The sequence below is a fragment of the Saccopteryx bilineata genome, chromosome 6, assembly GCF_036850765.1.
Source record: "Saccopteryx bilineata isolate mSacBil1 chromosome 6, mSacBil1_pri_phased_curated, whole genome shotgun sequence".
In the NCBI taxonomy this organism is placed as follows: domain Eukaryota; kingdom Metazoa; phylum Chordata; class Mammalia; order Chiroptera; family Emballonuridae; genus Saccopteryx; species Saccopteryx bilineata.
Window position 1 is genome coordinate 29,735,569 of NC_089495.1, and position 21,717 is coordinate 29,757,285.

Genomic DNA, 21,717 nt, shown 5'->3' on the forward strand with positions numbered 1-21,717 from the left:
CACTGAACATATCTTATTTTAAAGTAAAAAAACAAAACGGGAACAAATATAACATTTAAAATAAAGAACAAGTAAATTTAAATCAACAAACTGACCAGTATTTCAATGGGAACTATGCTCCTCTCACTGACCACCAATGAAAGAAGTACCCCTTCTGGAAGTGCGGTGGGGGCCGGATAAATGGCCTCAGGGGGCCGCATGTGGCCCGCGGGCTGTAGTTTGGGGACCCCTGATCTAAGCTATCCGGCCAGGGCCTAAAGAATTTGAAATTTAGACCCAGGTCAAAATTCATGTAAACTAATATTCTGTGCAGAATTAAAATTTCAGATCACTCTAAACAATAATAGTGCATTCCTGATGGATTTCAAATAGTTGGATACTATATTCAATTCTGTTCTAATTTATTCGTGATATGTAAGCTGAAATAATGGCAGTAAGTTTCTTTATGGACTGAATAATTAGTTCATTTTAACAAATAAAAACATAGTTCCTTTTTTTTCACATTAATTTGTTAATATATCAATCCATTAAGATCGAGTTTGAGCCAGAAGAATTTAGTAAGTTAGAGCAAGCTTAGCCTTGCTGGGTTAGCTAAGTTGGTTAGAGCGTTGCCCAAACACCAAGGTTGGGGTTTTGATCTCCAGTCAGAGCACACACAGGAGGCAACCAGTGAATGTACAACTAAGTGGAACATCAAGTGAGAGCTTTCCTCTCTCTCTCGCCTTTCCTCTCTGTGTTTCTCTGAAATCAATAATAAAAATAAAAACAAAGTTACAGCAAGATTTGCTTATTTACCTAAGGAAAATATAAAAGCAATTGATTTTTAAAAAATAGTAATAAAACCCTGGCTGGATAGCTCAGTTGGGTAGAGCATCACCTGGAAGCACAGAGGTTGCCGGTTTGATCCCTGGTCAGGGCACACACAGGAACAGACTGATGTTTCTCTTTCTCTGTCTCTCTCTCTCCCTTCCTTTCTCTCTAAAAATCAATCAGCGGAACAAAAATCATAGTAAAGTACTGTATACATGAGCTTTAGGATCAGAGATGGTGGGATGCAAAATAAAGGGAAAAAATTGTTACCACTCATCTACACACTTCGATTTACTAAATGTATCATCATTCCTAAGACTGAAATTGAGAAGCAGGCATTGTTTTTTGTTTGGTTTTGCAAGAAAAAGAGAGGGGGTGGAGAGAGGCAGACAGGAAGGGAGAGGGATGAGAAGCTTCAACTTGTAGTTGTGGCACTTTAGTTGTTGATTGCTTCTCATACGTGCCTTGAAGGGGGGGCTCCAGCCGAGATAGTGACGTCTTGCTCAAGCCAGCAGCCTTGTGCCTGACCTGTGGTGGTGCAGTGGATAAGCATCGACCTGGAATGAAGAGGTTGCCGGTTCAAAACCTTCAGGCTTGCCTGGTGAAAGCACATACAAGAAGTAATAACTACTATACTATGAGTTGATGCAACCTGCTCCCCCCCCCATTTCTTTCTCTCTCTCCTTTCTCTAAAAATCAGTAAATAAAATCTTTAGGGGAAAAAAAAGCCAGCCACTTTGGGCTTCAAGCCAGCGAATTTTGGGCTCAAGCCAGCAACCGTGGAATCAGTTCAAGCCAGTGACCCTGCACTTTTAGCCAATGACCTCGGGGTTTCTAACCTGGGACCTCAGCATCCCAGGTCCACACTCTGTCCATTGCTCCACCACAGGTCTGGTAAGAAGCAGGCATTGTTATTGCTTAGTGCCACACGCCATAAAATTCACCCTTTAAAAGTGTGCAGTTCTCATGCCTGACCTGTGGTGGCGCAGTGGATAAAGCGTCAACCTGGAAATGCTGAGGTCGCCGGTTCGAAACTCTGGGCTTGCCTGGTCAAGGCACATATGGGAGTTGATGCTTCCAGCTCCTCCCCCCGTTTCTCTCTCTCCTCTCTAAAAAAAAAATGAATAAAGAAAAAAAAAAAATTCTCTAAAAAAAAAAAAAAAAAGTTGTGCAGTTCTGTTGTTGTTAGTACATTCACAAGGTTGTGCAACTATACTCTCTGCTGAATTCTGGGACATTGTTATCACCTCAAATCGAAACTGTATACCTGTCAACCCATTTCTCTTACCACCAAGCCCCTGGCAACCTGGAATCTCATTTTTTATCTCTGTGGATTTGTCTGTTCTGCACATTTCATATAAACAATCATTTAATACATGGTATCTTGTGACCGGTTTCACTTAGCTTAATGTTCTTCCATGTTGTGGCATGTATCACTACTTTATTTCTTTTCTATGGTCAAATAATATCCCATTCTGTGGTTATATTTATTTTATCTATCAGCTGATAGAAATTTGATTTTTCCGGCCCTGGCCGGTTGGCTCAGCGGTAGAGCGTCGGCCTGGCGTGCGGGGACCCGGGTTCGATTCCCAGCCAGGGCACATAGGAGAAGCACCCATTTGCTTCTCCACCCCCCCCCCCCCCATCTTCCTCTCTGTCTCTCTCTTCCCCTCCTGCAGCCAAGGCTCCATTGGAGCAAAGATGGCCCGGGCGCTGGGGATGGCTCCTTGGCCTCTGCCCCAGGCGCTAGAGTGGCTCTGGTCGTGGCAGAGCTACAAGCATCGCCCCCTGGTGGGCGTGCCTGGTGGATCCCAGTCGGGCGCATGCGGGAGTCTGTCTGACTGTCTCTCCCTGTTTCCAGCTTCAGAAAAATGCAAAAAAAAAAAAAAAAAAAGAAATTTGATTTTCCCCCCCACTTTTTGGCTATTCTGAATTATGCTGCTATAAATATTTGTGTATAAATTTAAAAAATTTTTTTAAAGATTTTATTCATTTTTTAGAGGAGGGAGCAGGGGAGGAATGGGAAGCATCAACGCACAGTAATTGCTTTCTGTATGGGCCTGGACCAGGCAAGCCTGGGGTTTTGAACCAGTGACCTTAGCATTCCCGGACAACTCTTTATCCACTGTGCCACCAGGCTCGTGTACCAATTTTTATGTGGACATACATTTTCAGTTCTCTTGCTTGGGTATATGCGTAGGAGTGGAAATGCTGTTTTAACTAAGATGTGATATCTAGTATGCATGAAGTGGTATCTCATTGTGGTTTTGGTTTGCTGATCCCTGATGACTTAATTATGTTGAGCATCTTTTCATATGCTTATTAGTCATTTGTATATCTTATTTGGAGAACTATTTATTCAGATCTTTGCCCATTTATTTTAAATTATTTTTTTAAGTGGGCGAGAGAGAGCAAGGGAGGGAGATGGGAAGCATCAATTCTTTGTTGTTGCATCTTAGTTGTTCGTTGATTGCTTTCTCATACGTGCCTTGACCGGGGCTCCAGCAGAGCCAGTGACCCCTTGCTCAAGCCAGCGACCTTGGGCTCAAACCAGAGACCATGGGGTCATGTCTATGACCCCACGCTCAAGCTAGCGACCCTGCGTTCCAGCTGGTGAGCCCACTCAAGCTGGTGACCTTGGGGTTTCAAACCTGGGTCCTCAGCATCCCAGGTCGACCTCGATCCATTGTGCTACTGCCTGGTTAGGCAATCCTTTGCCCATTTTTAAATTGAGATTTTTAACTGTTGAGTTATAAAAGTTCTTTATGTATTCTAGATAAAAGTTCCTTATGAAATATATGACTTACAAATATTTTTCCTAGTCTGTGCATGTCTTTTTGCTCTCTTCGTGGTGTCTGTTGGAGCACAAATGTTTTTTGTGTTTTGCAAGAAGAGAGAGAGAGAGAGAGAGAGGGACAGGAAAAGCATCAACCGAGAGAGAGAAAGAGGAAGGGAGAGAGATGAGAGGCATCAACTTGTAGTGTGTCACCTTAGTTGTTGATTGATTCTCATACGTGCTTTGACCAGGGGCTCCAGCTGACCCTTTGTTCAAGCCAGCGACCTTGGATCATGTTGATGATCCTGGGCTCAAGCTGACAACCCTGTGTTCAAGCTGATGAATCTGTGCTCCAGCTGGTGACCTTGGGTTTCGAATGTGGGACCTTAGTGTCCCAGGTTGATGTTCTGTCCACTGCACTACCACTGATCAGGCAGAGCATAAATGTTTTTAACTTTGAAGTCTAATTCATCCTTTTTTCTTTTGTAGTTCTTGCTTTTGGTGCCATTTCTAAGAAACCATCACTGAAGCCAAATCACAAAGATTTGTCTCTATGTTTATTCTTCTTGGAGCTTTTTAAAAAGTAGTTTTAGCTTTTACATTTAAATCTATGTTCGATTTTTAGTTAATTTTTGTATATGGTGTGAAGTAGTGTCTAACTTCATTCTTCTGCACCTCCCTCTCTAAGTGTTCAGTACCATCTGTTGAAAAGACTATTTTTCCTCACTGAATTATCTTGGTTCCCTTGTTGAAAATATATTGACCATAAATATGAGTTTATTTCTGGACTCTCAGTTCTATTCCATTGGTCTTTATGTCTGTCCTTATGCTAGTATCAAATTGTTTTGGTTATTGTAGTTCTGTAGTAAATTTTTTTGTTTGTTTGTTTTTTTCTGAAGCTGGAAACAGGGAGAGACAGTCAGACAGATTCCCACATGCGCCCAACCGGGATCCACCCGGCACACTCACCAGGGGGCGACGCTCTGCCCACCAGGGGGCGATGCTCTGCCCCTCCAGGGCATCGCTCCATTGAGACCAGAGCCACTCTAGCGCCTGGGGCACAGGCCAAGGAGCCATCCCCAGTGCCCGGGCCATCTTTGCTCCAATGGAGCCTCGCTGCGAGAGGGGAAGAGAGAGACAGAGAGGAAGGAGAGGGGGAGGGGTGGAGAAGCAGATGGGTGCTTCTCCTGTGTGCCCTGGCGGGGAATCGAACCTGGGACTTCTGCACGCCAGGCCGACGCTCTACCACTGAGCCAACCGGCCAGGGCCTATAGTAAATTTTGAAATTAGTAAGTATGAGTCCTACCTTCCCTTTTTTTTTTTCCAAAATTTTTTTGGCTGTTCTGGGTTCCTTGGATTTTCATATGAATTTTAGGATCAACTTTTCAGTATCAGCACAAAAGGTAGCTTGGATTTTCAATGGAATTACATATAGATCAATTTGAGGAGCAGTATGCATTATTTCTACAGTTAACATAAGGGAAAGACAAAACTCCTTCAAGTCACAATTTTTCTTAGCAATGATTTCATCAATTAATCTTATTGATAAGGATTGTTCTTAGGACATAACACTTTTCCCCCTTAGGTAAAGGAATTTATTACATGCATATATTACATATGTTCAAGAAAGATTCACTTATTATTTAGTAATGACTTTTTAAAAGCAACAGCAGAGATGTGAGAAAGCTTTTAGATACAATATACAAGTTGTTGGATTCTAAACCCAAAGGTAATAGACATACACCCGTATGGGGTAGCACATGCATTTTCTGATGAAACAGATTCACAATTATCTTCTTACTGAAACAGACTTTTGTTAGTGATATGTATATATGACTGCTTTCTTTTTCTATTTTTATTTATCTTTTTTCAAAATGTAAAAAAAAGTTTATTTAGAAAGTGACAGAGGTAGAAGAAATGGGCTTAGGAAACAAATTACAGAGGCCAAGGAGGGGAGCTTAGGAGAGAGACGCGCCGGGGCAGGGCAGAAAGGAAAGGCACCGGTGTGCTCCTGCCTGACTGGCTTCTTTTTTAAAAAGTTCAATGGTTTTGCCTGAACAGATGGTGGCACAGTGGATAGAGCTTTGGCCTGGGACGCTGAGGTCTCAGGTTCAAAACCCCGAGGTCACCAGCTTGAGTGTGGGATCATAGTCATGACCCCAGGTTGCTGGCTTGAGTCCAGAGGTCGCTGGCTCGAGCAAGGGGTCACTCGGTCTGCTGAAGGCTCCCAGTCAAGGCACGTATGAGAAAGCAATCAATGAACAACTACCGCAAGTATGAGTTGATGCTTCTCATCTCTCCTCTCTCTCTCATGCTAAAAAGAAAGAAAGAAATGATTTCTCCCTGGCTAAATACTTTGGTTGGTTAGAGCATCATCCTGTACATAAAGGTTGCTAGTTCAGTACCCAGTCAGGGCACATTCAGAAACAGATCAATCAGATTGATGTTTCTCTCTCTAAAGTCAGTAAATAAATTTTAAAAAATTAAATGGTTTCATTTATTCACCTTCTAACTGCTACTTCATGTTAGTGTTGCCACATGATCATTCTTCTGTTTGGTAGATTTTATAAATCCTAAAAATTCTAATTCAGAAACAGGTTTAATAAATCAAGAATGCCTAATTTCATGTGTTTGTTTTCTGAGAGTGTGGAATTTACATCTGTTTCTTTAGAAACTATTAATGTTGCTAAGGCTTCTGACCAATCCACAAAGTTGGTTAGCCTACTCTCCTTTCAGGTGCATTTATGTGCTATGCAGGTATTGGGGGCAGTCTCTGATACACAGCTTTCCATATTTTTCAGAGGTTTGTTTTGCAGCTAATAAGGACTGTTTAAGAGGAGTGTGGAGGGCGGTTTATGGCGCCGGGTGTGAGAGCCGCTCCTGCAGAGGCTGTGTTTCTACAAGCAGGAGATACTGCTGGCAGACTGTTGATGACGTTCATGAGGTTTTCTCTGAGTTCTTTAAACCAAGATTACTTACTTCTTATTTGCTTTAATAGCTTCTTCATTCCCATTGAGGACTTGTGGAGGTGAAAGAAGCCTGGCCTGATTTTCTTCCTCTTTCGCCTCTGCATCAGAGCTCTGAAACGGAGCCAGGAACGCCTTCATTTTTCTTTGCTCTGCTGCCAGGCTACTTTTCAGAAGACTTAAAAACTTTGAAACATTGCTGAAATGTGATCATTAGCTCATCTTTATCCAACATCCTTAGCAACTGCAAGGCTAATACATATTATTCTGACTCCATGTTCTTTTGTACACATGTACATTGCAGCTGTATATCAGGTAGTTCTTGGGTACTTGGGAAAAAGTATAAACTCATAAAGATATATCAAAACCAGGAAGAAATTTATATGACAAACATGCAGGTTTTCTAGTAATGATGTGGGTTGTTTAAAATCCTTACTGATCATTAATTCAACTTTCTTTTCTTTTTAAAAAAACTTTATTTATTTATTGATCTTATTTATTTATTTATTTATTTATTTATTTAATTTTTCTGAAGTGAGAAGCAGGGAGGCAGAGAGATGGACTCCTGCATGCGCCCGACTGGGATCCACCTGGCAAGCCCACTAGGGGGTGATGCTCTGCCCATCTGGGCGTTGCTCCATTGCAACTGGAGCCATTCTAGTGTCAGAGGTGGAGGCTATGGAGCCATCCTCACTGTCCAGGCCACCTTTGCTCCAATGGAGCCTTGGCTGCGGGAGGAGAAGAGAGAGAGAGGAAGGAGTGGGAGAAGGGTGGAGAAGCAGATGGGTGCTTCTTCTGTGTGTCCTGGCCGGGAATCGAACTCAGGACTTCCACACACCAGGCCTATACTCTACCACTGAGCCAACCAGCCAGGGCTATTGATTGATTTTAGAGAGAGAAAGAGAGAGGTCAATTTGTTATTCCATTTATTGGTTGATTATTGTATGTGGCATAACCAGACAGAGATGGAACCCTCAACCTTAGTGTATCAGGAGAACACTATAACCATCTGAGCTACCTGGCCAAGGCTCAGCTTGCTTTTCTAAAATTTCTTTCCCACGTATCTTCCAAAGGATGAAATGTGTTGAGTGTTTCACATTGATTTTCTCATAAAAAGATATCTTCTCTTGGCTTCTAAGAGATTACACCATAGAACACAGAGTGCCTGGGGATAGAAATCATCTAACAAAGATGAAAAGTCCTTTTATAACATTGTGAACTGAGAAAATGATACAAAAAGGCGTTGGTCAGAGCCAGTACACTTTGACATTCGATTTAAAGGGGAGCTAGGTTGTAAAATAAAGTTTATTAAGTACTATGGTAAGGAGCCTCTGTGAGACAAATATTGGAATGGTTCTTTGAGTAGAGGTATTGCATGAGGAAGCAGCTGGTGGATAATAATAGTTTTGTCAATTTCAGAAATGAGTATTAGTAGAAATTCAAGTTGCTATTGGAGTATTTTGTGATGAAGCCTTCCATGTTTTTCAATATAAACACAAGGAGGATTTGTGATGTTGCTAGAAGAAACTTTTTTTTTTTTTGCTTTGATTCTGATTGCCTTTTTTTTTTTTTTTTTAACTGGGACAGAGAGAGTCAGAGAGAGGGATAGATAGGGACAGACAGACAGGAATGGAGAGAGATGAGAAGCATCAATCATCAGTTTTTCGTAGCGACACCTTAGTTGTTCATTGACTGCTTTCTCATATGTGCCTTGACCGTGGGGCTACAGCAGACTGAGTGACCCCTTGCTCTAGCCAGCAACCTTGGGTCCAACCAAGCTGGTGAGCTTTTTGCTCAAACCAGACGAGCCCGGCTCAAGCTGGCGACCTTGGGGTCTTGAACCTGGGTCCTTACGCATCCCGGTCCGACGCTCTATCCACTGCGCCACCGCCTGGTCAGGCTGCTGTTTGATATTTATTTATCAAATGGAAAGGGAATTCACTGAATAGTATATCGCTTTCTGAGTAAGAGAACTGACCACTTTTCTCTTCTTTAGATTCTACATCTACACAACAGTCCATTAACTGTGACAACACCTTTTGGGAGAAGTATTTCATACTAAATAATCTTTAGTTTGCAGTGGGATGACATATGGTGTGACATTATTTTGACTTTGAGTGCTAAGTCATGTCTATATTTACATCTAGAACAAGAGGAGCAGTTGGAATTTCTCTGAGTTTAAAGAACTACAGTCTCCTGATTTCTTCTGGAATCTAAAATGAGACTTTTACAGAAATTCAGTGACTGTCAAAGATTTTATTCTTCAGTTTCAGATTTCCTCTTGACATAATCTGCTGACAAGCTTAATCCCAGCTTGCTGTCATCAGATACAAGTTTCCCTTCATTAAAAAGGCTACCTGGATACCAGTGAATTAGCTGTGGTCCTAGCAGCCCACTGGATTCTGCACACACTTAGGATTTCATGACCTTTTAAATAGCATCAACAAAATTTGTATTATTATACAAAGGAATATAACTTGCCCTGGCCAGATGGCTTGGTTGGGTGGAGCATCTTCCCAGTGCCCAGAGGTTGCTGGTTTGATCCCCAGTCAGGGCACCTACAGGAACAGATTGATGTTTCTGTCTCTCTCTCTCTGTCTGGCTTTCTCCCTTCCCCTCTAAAAGCAACAAATAAATTTAAAGAGGAATACCGTACAACTTTATTATTAAAAATTTGGAAAATAAAAGAAATAAAACACTTTTAATTATATTATCCTACTGAGAGAAAGCAGAGTTTGCCAACTCAAAATATTCCTTTTTGATATTGATTATTTTAAGCTGGTTATTTTTAAGAAACAAAAGACTCAGAAAAAAACCGTTGACCCTCCCACTTCCCTTTTAAAAGAATTCAGATTGAAAAAGCAGCTTAACGGCTGGGAGCCATTCTCTCTAGCTCAGGGGTTGGGAACCTATGGCTCGCGAGCCAAATGTGGCTCTTTTGATGGCTGCATCTGGCTTGCAGACAAATCTTTAATTAAATAAATAATAATAATGTTAAAAATATAAAACATTCTCACGTATTACAATCCATTCATTTCCTACCACTCATGTCCATGGTTGCGGGTGGCTGGAGCCAATCACAGCTGTTCTCCGGGACAACACCAAATTTTTATTGGATAATGCATAATGTACACGGGTCGTTGTATGACTCTCACGGAATTACATTTTAAAATATGTGGCGTTCATGGCTCTCTCGGCCAAAAAGGTTCCCAACGCCTGCTCTAGCTGTTTACCGTAGCGTACATGAATTAAGTGTGGCAAGCAGATAGGAGGATCCAGGTTAGTCTGTCTGTTCCATTCCCTTCTGTGTCCTCTTGTTTCTGGGTGGTCCAGCAAGAATTTGTTCACCATGTTTGCTCTTCCTCATCTACCTGTGAATTTCCTACTTTCCCTTTCTCCCTCTCATTAGTCCAGAATGGCATATAAGCCTCAACTGCCCACTGTGACCTTGGATTTCATACTCTTATGGAACCCCTGAGTGTACATATGTAGTAAAATTGGTTATTTTCTTCTGTTGTTCTGTCTCATGTTAGTTTGAATATTAGTCTAGCTAGAAGAACTTAAAAGGGTAAGAGAAAAATTATGTTCCACACACTAATATATCCATATTTGGGTAGACTTGTTTGTAGCCTTTTCCCTATCACATTTATACAGCTTTAAACTTATTGTACATATACTTTACTTGTCATGTGTACTTTCCATGTTAATCTCCCATGTACCCATCTCTCAGCTTCAACAAGTAGCAATGCATAGCTATCTTATTTCATCTACAGTGGCACCTTGAGATATGAGTTTAATTAGTTCTGTAACCGAGCTCGTCAGTCAACTTCAGTCAACTCGTATATCAAACAAATTTCTCCCATTTAAAATAACTGAAAGATTTAATCCATTCCAGCCCTGTGAAACATCCCCAAACCATCCGAAATTATGAAAAAAAGACGTCTTTAATTAAGAAACACACATGTATACTTTACCAATGATAACAAAATATATGAAATAAAAGAAAAAAGTGTTATTTAGTACTGTATTCTTACCTTGAAGACAGACGAGTGTGGCTAATGGAGGTGAATGGCAGAGGAGGAGGTAGGGAGGTAGGGATGCAGGCACTGTAGACACGTAAACTAAAACTGCACTTTCCTAACACTAAATGTAAACTGAAACTGCACTTTCTTTACTTAAAATGAAACCACAAAAAGTAATTATAAAAAAATGTACTTACTTAAGCTTAACATTGCGTATTTTTTATTTAATCATCACCTGTTTTTGACTTTTTGGTTGCACTTTCTGTACTTGCAGGACTTTTGAATAAAAATCTATCCAAAGAGGTTTGCTTTTGCCTGCCTTTTAAAATGTTAGGGAAATGTGACAAACAAGTGTCATTAAAAAGTGATGAAGTGGCCCTGGCTGGTTGGCTCAGTGGTAGAGCGTCGGCCTGGCATGCAGGAGTCCCGCGTTTGATTCCCGGCCAGGGCACACAGGAGAAGTGCCCATCTGCCTCTCCTTCCTCTCTGTCTCTCTCTTCCCCTCCCGCAGCCAAGGCTCCATTGGAGCAAAGTTGGCCTGGGTGCTGAGGATGGCTCTGTGGCCTCTGCCTCAGGCACTAGAATGGCCCTAGTTGCAGCAGAGCAATGCCCCGGATGGGCAGAGCATCACCCCCTGGTGGGCATGCCGGGTGGATCCCGGTCGGGCGCATGCGGGAGTCTGTCTGATTGCCTCCCCATTTCCAACTTCAGAAAAATACAAAAAAAAAAAAAAAAGATGATGAAGCATGACCAGTTGAAACTTTTTCTGGGTGTTTCTTTTCAATGAAACTTGAAAGCTTCTCTCACATTGCCAGCATGTCTTTAATTTCACTTGTAGAAATCACTTCCTCCAACTCTACCTTCTCCTCACTACTAATCTCTTGCAGAAGTTCCGTATGTTGCATCATCTGTAGCTCCTTCAACTCCTCAGTTGAGTTCCTCCTCATGTTCCTTGACAAGCTCGTTTATGTCACCCTCATCTACCTCCAGACCCATCAACTTTCCGAGGGACACAATCTCCTCCAACTCTTCTACCTCAGTCTTGGTCTCTGATTTAAATCCTTTGAAGTCCCTGTCTGCAACAACATCAGGCCATAACTTTTTCCATGCCGAGTTCAAGGTTGTTCTTGTAACCTCTTGCCATGCCAAGTCAATAATGCGTAAACATATCACGATGTTATAGTGATCTTTCCAAAACTCTTGAAGGGTAAGAATGTATTCTCAGTCACCTCAAAGCAGCGGCGGAACAAATGCTTTGTGTAAAGCTTTTTAAAGTTGGAAATGATCTGATCCATAGGTTGCAAGATTGAAGTTGTGTTGGGTGGGAGGTAGAGGACTTTCACGAATTTGAACTCATCGAGAATGTCGTCTTCAAGACCAGGTGGGTGGGCTGGAGCATTATCAAGGATTAGTAATGTTTTCATTGGGAGTTTATTTTCTTGAAGATATTTCTTCACTGCAGGACCGAAGACGAGATTTACCCATTCAATAAAAAACTGCCACGTAACCCATGCCCTAGGATTGGCGCGCCACATAACCTACAGTTTTTAAGAATCTTGTGAGTCTTAAAGGCTCGAGGATTTTTAGAATGATACACTAGCAGTGGCTTTACTTTACAGTCACCACTAGCATTTGCACACAATGCAAGGGTCAGATGGTCCTTCATGGGTTTATGGCCTAGCACAGGGGTCTCAAACTTGCGGGCCGCATGCGGCCCGCCAAACAATTTTGTGTGGCCCGCAGACTAATCCACGAAGTTCAAAATATTTTGGATAAAATTAGGTAAGCCTAGGGGCCTACTTGTATTTTTCATTTCTCTAGCATCCTAGCTAGATATTAGCTTAGTTAACAGCAGTTGTGATGCGAACTACAGTTTCTGGTCATTTTGTGACACTGAGTAAACTGCATATACGATTGTGCTTGTTGTACTGATTTTTTTTTGTTTTCAACTGCAGTGAGAAAAGTGTTGCGTAACAGTTGCCTTTTGTAGACCTAGTGCGGCCTGCCGAACCGCTGAGATCTTGCTCTGCGGCCCACATGCTGAGTTGAGTTTGAGACCCCTGGCCTAGCAGCTTCTTCTGTGCAGTGATGAAAGTCCTCCGGGACATTTTTTTCCAAAACAATCCTGTTTCATCACAGGTGAACACTTGTTGGGGGATGTAGCCTTCCTTTGTGATAAGCGCAGCAAAACGTGTGATGTACTCTTCAGCTGCCTTAACGTCAGCACTCGCAGCTTTACAATGACTCACCGCCGAATGGATGCCAGATCTCTTCTTGAAATTTTCAAACCAGCCATGACTTGCCTTAAACGTATCTTCTGCTGCCTCTTTTGAGGTTGATGGTTCTTTCTTCTTCAAGTCACCATAAATAATATGTACCTTTTCGCATATTACAGTCTCCGTCACTGTATCTCCTGCCAGCTCTTTCTCTTTCACCCACACCAGCAGAAGCTTCTCCATTTCTTCATGGATATTTGGCCTTAATTGGGACAGAATTGTAGTTCCTTTCGCTGGATTTGTGCTTTTGATGGCATCCTTTTGTTTAAGGATGGTACAAATTGTAGATGTATTGTGGTCATACAGCCTTGCCAGTTCAATCACTCATACACCAAGCTCATGTTTTTCTATTATTTCTTGCCTTCTATTGACATCATTCTCTTCTTTTCACCACTGCCCTTTACACTCACTTTCTTTGGCCCCATGGTAGCACACAAAAAAAGTTAGTAAAAAATGCAAAAAGGATGCAAGAACGAGTACAGAGCATGAGATTCGAATTGATTCTGCGGGCGGCAGGTAAGAAAGAATGAGATGCTGGTATTGTGCTGCTGATGCTGGACCCGTCCGCCAACACACCAACTAGTGGCAACTTCCCGAATAACGACTCGTATCTTAATTTTGCTCGGATCTCGAACAAAAATACGGACCAAGTCACAGCTCCTATCTTAAAAAAAAAAAAAATTATATGTTGGTCTGCTCATATCTCAAGGTACCACTGTATAGCCTTGGAGTATTTTGAAGCAAATTCCAGGCATAATATTATTTCACTTGTAATTATATGTGTAACTTTGAAATATAAGAAACTTTTAAAACATTACCACAATGTCATTATTAAAACTTAAAGAAAAAAATGTAATTCTTTAATATCATTAAATAATCTGGTCAATTCTAACAGTGAATTGTTAAAGCAGAATATAATTCCTCAATGAATAGCCTATCATCCACTTAATCATTCCATTATTATAGGACATTTAGGTGTTCACAATTTTGTGTGATTATTTTTCTTTTCTTTTTTTTAAGTGAGAAGAGGGAAGATAGCCTGACCAGGAGGTGGTGCAGTGGATAGAGCAATGGACTGGGATGCGGAGGACCCAGGTTCGAAACCCCAAGGTTGCTGGCTTGAGCATGGGATAATAGACATAACCCCATGGTTGCTGGCTTCAGCCCAAGGTACTGGCTTGAGCCAGTCACTTGCTCTGCTGTAGCCCCCCCAATCAAGGCACATATGAAAGCAATCAACAAATAACCAAGGAGCCACAATGAAAAATTGATGTTTTTCATCTCTCTCCCGTCCTATCTGTCCCTATCTGTCCCTCTCTCTGTCTCTCTGTCACAAAAAAAAAAGAAGAGGGGAGAAAGACTCCCACATGTACCCCAACAGGGAGCCACCCAGCAATCCCTGTCTGAGGCTGATGCTGGAGTCTACCGAGGTATTTTTAGTGCCTGAGGCTGATGCTCAGACCATTGGAGCTATCTTCAGCACTCAGAGCCACTCTTGAACAAATTGAGCCTCTGGCTGTGGGAGGGGAAGAGAGAAAAAAGGGGGAGAGGGAGGAGGAGAGAAGCAGATGGTCACTTCTCTTGTGTGCCCTGACTGAAAATCAAACCTAGGACATCTATATACCAGGCTGATATGCTTTCCATGAGCCAACTGGCCAGGGCTAGGAAGAATTTCTAGAAGTTAAATAACGGTACAAAAAGTCATGTAATGTTTTTTCTTATTTGTTTTTTCTTTTAAGATGAGAGGAGAAGAGGTAGTGAGGCAGACTTCCAGATGTGCCCCCACTGGGATCCACCCGGCAATCCCATCTGGGGCTGATACTTGATTACTGAGCTATTTTTAGTGCCTCAAGCTGACATGTTGGATCACCACAGCTCTTCTCAGCGCCCAGGGCCATGTAAGAACCAGTTGAGCCACTGGCTGCAGGAGGGGGAGATGAGCAGGAGCAGGGGTGAGGCAGATGGTTACTTCTGTGTGCCCTGCCTGTGAATCAAACTCAGGAGGTCCATACGCTTATCACTGAGCCACTAGCCAGGGCCTCACGTAATGTTTTCAGTCTCTAATTGTGTATGTTGTATTAAGGGATTCTTTGTATAGGCACAGTTACCTATGGGCAGAAGACCTTAACAGCCTCCAAACAGGGAATGATTCCTTGCTGGGATCTTCAACTGAACCAGGCCATGTGGTGATTTCTAGTCTTTTATCTTCTTGCCATAAAAAAGTATAACTAAGAATTTAAGTTATTTTCCATGGTATTATGAGCTCTCTTCCCACATTGATTTATCCCACTTTTTGATGTGTTAGGTATCAGTTTTGAATTTTATTTTCTTCAGTCATTAACAGCTGTGTAAGATATCAGGACTTTTTTTTTATTGAGGTGTAACTGAAATAATAGTTTGAGGCATACAACATAATGATTTGATATTTGTGTACATTGCAAAATGATCCACACAATAAGTCTAGATAACATCATATAATTCTTATTCTTCTATCTAAAGTGTGAAGGATTATGTAGTCTTAGTGAAAAAGATGAGTATTGGAAAAAACTTGATTCTGTGTATTAACCATTTAAAAAAGGTAAAGTGGAAATTAATAGAAAACATTAAGGTAATCATTTAAATTTAGAGTTTCGATTTAATTCTGTTCAGATCACTAAACTCAGGATTCTGGGTGTCAATAATAGTCTGGATAGGTGATTTAAAACTAAAATAAGCAATAAATGAGTAATTTGTCTCTTGTCTGCTGTTATTATCTGGGCAGCAGAGTGGGGTAGTACAAAGAACACGAGATCTGGAGTCAGATCTGGGTCATTTCCTTACCTTGCCATAACGATACCAACAATAATGATATAATAAATATTTACTGCCTGACCTGTGGTGGCGCAGTAGATAAGGTGTCGATGTGGAACACTGAGGTCACTGGATTGAAACCCTGGGCCAGTCTGGTCAAAGCATATATGGCAAGCAACTACTACAGGTTGATGTTTCCTTCTCCTCGCCTCTTGCTCTCTCTCTCTCTCTCTCTCTCCTCTCTCAAATCAATAAATCTTTAAAAATAAATAAATAAATACAGTTTATTGACCATACTACGTGCCAGTTACTATATTAAGCATTTTCTCCCTTTTTTTTTTTTTTTAATTTTTTAATTTTTTATTTATTCGTTTTAGATAGAGAAGAGAGAGAGAGAGAAGGGGGGAGGAGCAGGAAGCATCAACTCCTATATGTGCCTTGACCGGGCAGGCCCAGGGTTTCGAACTGGCAACCTCAGCATTCCAGGTCGACGCTTTATCCACTGCGCCACCACAGGTCAGGCTCTTTTTTTTTAATGACAGAGATAAGGACAGATAGGGACAGACAGGAAGGGAAAGAGATAAGAAACATCAATTTTTTGTTGCAGCACCTTAGTTGTTCTTTGTTGTGCTTTCTCATATGTGCCTTGACCAGGGGGCTACAGCAGAGCGAGTGACACCTTGTTTAGGCCAGCAACCATGGGGTCATATGTATGATCCCATGCTCAAGCTGGATGAGCCCATGCTCTAGCTGGTGACCTCAGGATTTCGAACCTGGGTCCTCTGCATTCCAGTCCAAAGTTCCATCCACTGCACCACTGCCTGGTTAGGCTATATTAAGCATTTTCTATATGTCATCTCATTTAATTTTCATAACCCTGCAAGACAAGTTTATGATTTTATATATTCGGAGCCTCTAGCAGAGCTAAGTCCTTTCTTTTGTATTATGATTATTTTCTTCTTTATCCATTACCCTACTCTTCCCAGAATCCCCTCCCCAGTCTGTAAGTTTTCTGCTGTTAGGGCTAATTGTTAGCTGTACTTACGGGATGTGTGGATTGGAAGCTCTGCTCGCAGGCATCTCATCACCGTGTACTCTCTCATTGTTCTGACACAGACTCTACAGCGATCATCTGAGTTTAATTATGGTATGTGATTATTAACATGTGAAAGAAAGAATGCTTCAAAGATTGCTAGTAGTTCGTATTTTTATTAGTTACTGATCTCTTTTCTTCCTAAAGTTTTCAAAGTTGGGCATTAAATCAAGGCATTTCAGTTCCTCTACTCATCTTATTTTTTCTCAACTCTGCTTTTTTACAGAGTTTGAATTCTTATACAAATGGAGCATATGGCCCACCATACCCCACTGGCTCTGGGACAAATACTACCTCCTACTCTGGGGCTTATTATACACCTGGATATTCTCAGACCAGTTACTCCACAGATGTTCCGAGCACTTACCGTTCACCTAGCAACAGCCCAACCCCAGTCTCTCGTTGGATGTATCCCCAGCAGGACTGCCAGGCTGAAGCACCTCCTCTTAGGGGGCAGGTTCCAGGGTACCCTGCTTCACAGGTGAACATTCTTCTGTTGGGTTTATTTACCGTATTTTTTGCTCCGTAAGACGCACCTGACCATAAGACACACCTCGGGTTTTAAGGAGGAAAATAAGAAAAATATATTCTGAACCAAATGGTGTGTTAAAATATTTAATAAAATATAGCACAATAATATTTCAGCAATGTAAACTCAACAGCAGTATTAACAACCATTAGTGCTGTTATTAACAAATGAGAAGAGACTTTAATGTTCAAATACTCTTCTAGTTGTCCAGGAACCTGCAGCAGCTAAAAAAAAATGAACATTTGCTTCATAAGACACACGGGCATTTTCCTCTCCACTTTTGGGGGAAAAAGTGTGTCTTATGGAGCAAAAAATACGGTCTGTATATTTTTGGGGGGGAGGGTTATATTTTTTAATATTTTATAAATGATGCCATGTTTATTTCTCTGATCACTTTAAGAAGGGTTCTAATATGTTTACGTAAGAAACATCCAAACATGTAGAGAATTTTTATGATTTTATTTGAACCAAACTGATGACGATTGCTGGGAAGCAAAATCTCAATGGCTTGAGAAAATGCTCCAGAGAATGGCAGTTTTGTACCTTATTTTATATATTAAATCAGAAGAGGAGACTTAATGGGGTACATGAAATCCACTGGTGACAGATGAGGGAGGTGGGAGAAACCAAGTGGGGAAATATCTGAGATTGGATAAAAAGTAACATGGATAGACAAAGACTATTTACATTGATGGGTATAGGATAGTTAACAGCTAACATTTACGGAATACAGAGGTGGTATCCAGGGAACAAGATGACAATGACGAGTCTAGTGTTCTGGTGGGAGATTACTCTGGCATTTTAAGGGTATGTTCTTGTAGATGCAAAAAGACAATAGACAGGCTCAGTTAAGGTAAAGATTGACCTTTGTCAAGGAAGATACTGGCCTAGGACATGACTACCCATTGCTTTCAGTATGGAAGTTTCCATTCCAGACCATCCTATGTGGTTACTTTAGACCTCTGAGTTTATAAGGCCTCCCCTGAGCTTGTCAGATTTAGTATGTGGCCCCTTTTGGTCCACACATGTCTTTGTTTCTGCTTTCTTATATGTGTCTACTTATATTGTGCACGGGGCAGGCTTGTGCTTCAGCCATTGACTTTGAGGCCCTGTTCCTTCTGAGTCTGATCATCAGCAAATCTGGTATCTTTGGAATGAAGCTTTTTTAGGGTTGAAGAAATGACTATATTTGATCAGAGATGCTATAATTTAGCCAAGCAGTAGCTAAAATATACCCTGTTAAGGAGAGACGGAGCATCTCAGAATCTGTTAATACATACAAGAATATTTTCATTACCTTTTTTAAGATTTTGGAGGGGTTTTTTGTTTGTTTGTTTTTTTAGCAATGACCAGCGTATTTCCTTCCCTTTAATCTAGAACCCTGGAATGAGCCTGCCCCATTATCCTTATGGGGATGGTAATCGTAGTGTTCCACAACCAGGACCGTCCGTACGACCACAAGAGGACTCGTGGGCTTCTCCTGGTGCTTATGGAATGGGAACCCGTTACCCCTGGCCTTCAGCTGCGCCCTCCGCCCCACCTGGGAGGCTCTACATGAGTGAAAGTGCTTCACCATGGCCAAGCAGTGGCTCCCCTCAGCCACCTCCGTCACCACCCCCACAGCAGCCCAAGGTGGGAGATGCAAACATTGTTCGTTCAATGTTTAGGAAGTTAAGAAAGCACAACATGAAACTCTGCATTGGTCTTTGTTAAGTGGGGACTAGTTGCAAAAAGCTGGTGACTTACTACCTATAGCTCTGCCTAGCCCAGTTTCCTTAGAAAAGAAAAAGCTCACTTACTGTTATAGTACTATCTGAATGTTAAACAAAATCAAAGATTGTATTTATTACCTCAATCTATAAATAGAAGACAAAACCAATATGAAATTGTATGGTTTAATTAAACCAAAGACTTGAACATCATTTGTTTGTGACTAGGTTCCTTTTCAAGATCTTAGATAAATTAATTTCTGTTTATTAAGGCAGTGGAGTGTGAGGTAGTAAGGGTAGATTATGAGTGTTCGTGATGATGACCTGTCTCAGGTAGATTCCAGCCATTATACTCAGCAAATCTCTGCCTTTTATTTGACAGGGCACATCCTTTTATCTTTTTAGGGCTGTTTTTCTCAGTTCATTAATGAGGGAGGTCCAGTTTTATTGGTGGGGAATCTTTTCATGTACCTTCCTGGTCAGGTAAAAGATGTAGGCTGACAAATCTGATGTCGATGGATTCTCATTAAAACAGCTTTTTCCCCCTTTGCTCTCCCACTCCAAGGACTCCTCGTACTCCTATAGCCAGTCTGATCACGGTGTGAGCCGGCGGAGCTTCCCTCGCAGTGTCCGTCAGTATGAGTCCTCGGGCACAAGGAACAGTGATCATTCAGACCCTTTGGATTCCCAAGTCCAGTATAGCGCTGAGCCTCAGCTGTACGGTAATGCCACCAACAAACATCCCAGAAATCAAGAGCAAAGGAACAGTCCTGAAGAGGGCTTACCTTCAGATGAAGGTACTCCACCAAGTATTAAAAAAATCATACACGTGCTGGAGAAGGTCCAGTATCTTGAGCAAGAAGTAGAAGAATTCGTAGGAAAAAAGACAGACAAAGCGTACAGGCTTCTGGAAGAGATGCTAACCAAGGAACTTCTGGAACTGGATTCAGTTGAAACTGGGGGCCAGGACTCTGTCCGACAGGCCAGGAAAGAAGCTGTTCGTAAAATCCAGGCCATACTGGAAAAATTGGAAAAAAAAGGATTATGAAAGGATTTAGAACAAAGGGGAAGCCTGTTACTAACTTGATCAAAACTCTTGATTTTGGTTAATTACCCTCTTTTTGAAATGCCTGTTGATGACAAGAAGCAATACATTCCAACTTCCCTTTGATTTAAAACTTACAAAACTGGTAAAGGACTTGGAAAAACATTTTCGTTATGAGTTATTTTCAGTTTTCAGACCAATGAATGTAATAGGAAACTATGGAGTTTTCAATAGTGCCAAGTAGACTTACTCCTTAAGAAACGTACGGATATCTGTCTGCCAGCTGCTTCTTATCAGCAGGAGGGAAATACACTGTAACAGGCATATCAGGAACCTACCACAGGAGACTGGATATAATCTCAGACAAACAGGTTCTGTTTTTTAAAACTTTAGATTGTCACATTTTTGTACATTGTGACTGCTTTCAGCACACATCATGTGTAATTACAGCTTGGACTTTAGCCTTGTTGGACCTCTGTTTTGTTTTGTTATTTGCAGTTCACAAATATAGTATTACTCTATACTTCTTGGTACATTTTGTAGTAATGTGTTTAATATAATTATTCAAGAGACTATATTGACAGCCAGATAGTATGGCATTTCTGAATGAATTTTTATCTTTTCACCACTTGAATATATTGCAATGTGTAGTGAATTCCTGAGGTACACTGTCTCTTTTTTTGTATAGATCGTTAGGTTACAGTTTTACCACTTCTTTTCATGTTGATAGTGGAAGGCGATTTGGAAATGGCATGGTCATAGGAATGAAAATGTTTGTGGCCGTTTTTCTTTTTTGCTCTTTTATTGTATTTGGATAAAGGTCCACTTTAAAATTTCTTTTTTCTCTTCCTTAATTATCTTTTCAGGAGTGCTGCTTCCATATGGAGCATTGTGCTAGGTAACAGATGAAAAACTAAATTCCACAGTGGTAGAAAGAATAACTAAAAGTAATAAATACAACTCTATATTTAGAAGGCTATTCTTATTTGAAATACTAGTTTCACCATCAAGATCACTATGAGATTTTAGCTCAGTTTATAGTAAAAAAACGAAGGTAAAAGAGAATTTATGCTCAGGGAATGAATCAGCCATAGCTAGAGTGGGAAATTATTTTTTTCTTTTAAAGATAGATTTGATGTGCCCTGGCCGGGTAGCTCAGTTGGTTAGAGCGTTGTCCCAGTGTGCAAAGGTTGCAGGTTCAATTTCCTGTCAGCACGTTATAAAAATCAACCAATGAATGCGTTAAATAAGTGGAACAACAAATTGATGTTTCTCTCTCTTTCCTTTCCTTTCTTCCTTAAAACCAATAAATTTTTTAAAAAGATAGATTTGATGTTTATCTTTACTTCCCTAGAATAATTGCATAGAAATCATTGCCTGTTTTATAAAAAGATGTTTATTACCATTAATAATAATTTTGGAGCCGCCTGACCTGTGGTGGCACAGTGGATAAAGCATCGACCTGGAAATGCTGAGGTCACCGGTTCAAAACCCTGGGCTTGTCTGGTCAAGGCACATATGGGAGTTGATGCTTCCAGCTCCTCCCTCCTTCTCTCTCTCTGTCTCTCTCTTCTCTCTCTCTCTGTCTCTCTCCCTCTCTCTCTCCTCTCTAAAAATGAATAAAAAAAAATAATAATAATTTTGGAGCCAAATTTAAGGAAAGGATATTGAAAGGGTCTTACTTAGCTGGGCTTGCTTTAG

The 21,717-nt window shown here is 41.1% G+C and overlaps 1 protein-coding gene across 2 annotated transcripts in view; it reads left to right on the forward strand.

Moving 5' to 3' along the window:
- The window catches only part of BAG4 (BAG cochaperone 4), a 37,671-nt gene extending 16,329 nt beyond the window's left edge, over positions 1 to 21,342 (forward strand). For both annotated transcript variants that reach the window (XM_066235567.1, XM_066235564.1), the window contains 3 exons: positions 16,960 to 17,214; positions 18,640 to 18,894; positions 19,537 to 21,342. In XM_066235567.1, the coding sequence (XP_066091664.1) occupies positions 16,960 to 17,214; positions 18,640 to 18,894; positions 19,537 to 20,019 (993 nt within the window). In that variant the 3' untranslated portion in view covers positions 20,020 to 21,342. The remainder of the gene's footprint in view (positions 1 to 16,959; positions 17,215 to 18,639; positions 18,895 to 19,536) is intronic.
- The last annotated feature ends 375 nt before the right edge of the window (positions 21,343 to 21,717 follow it).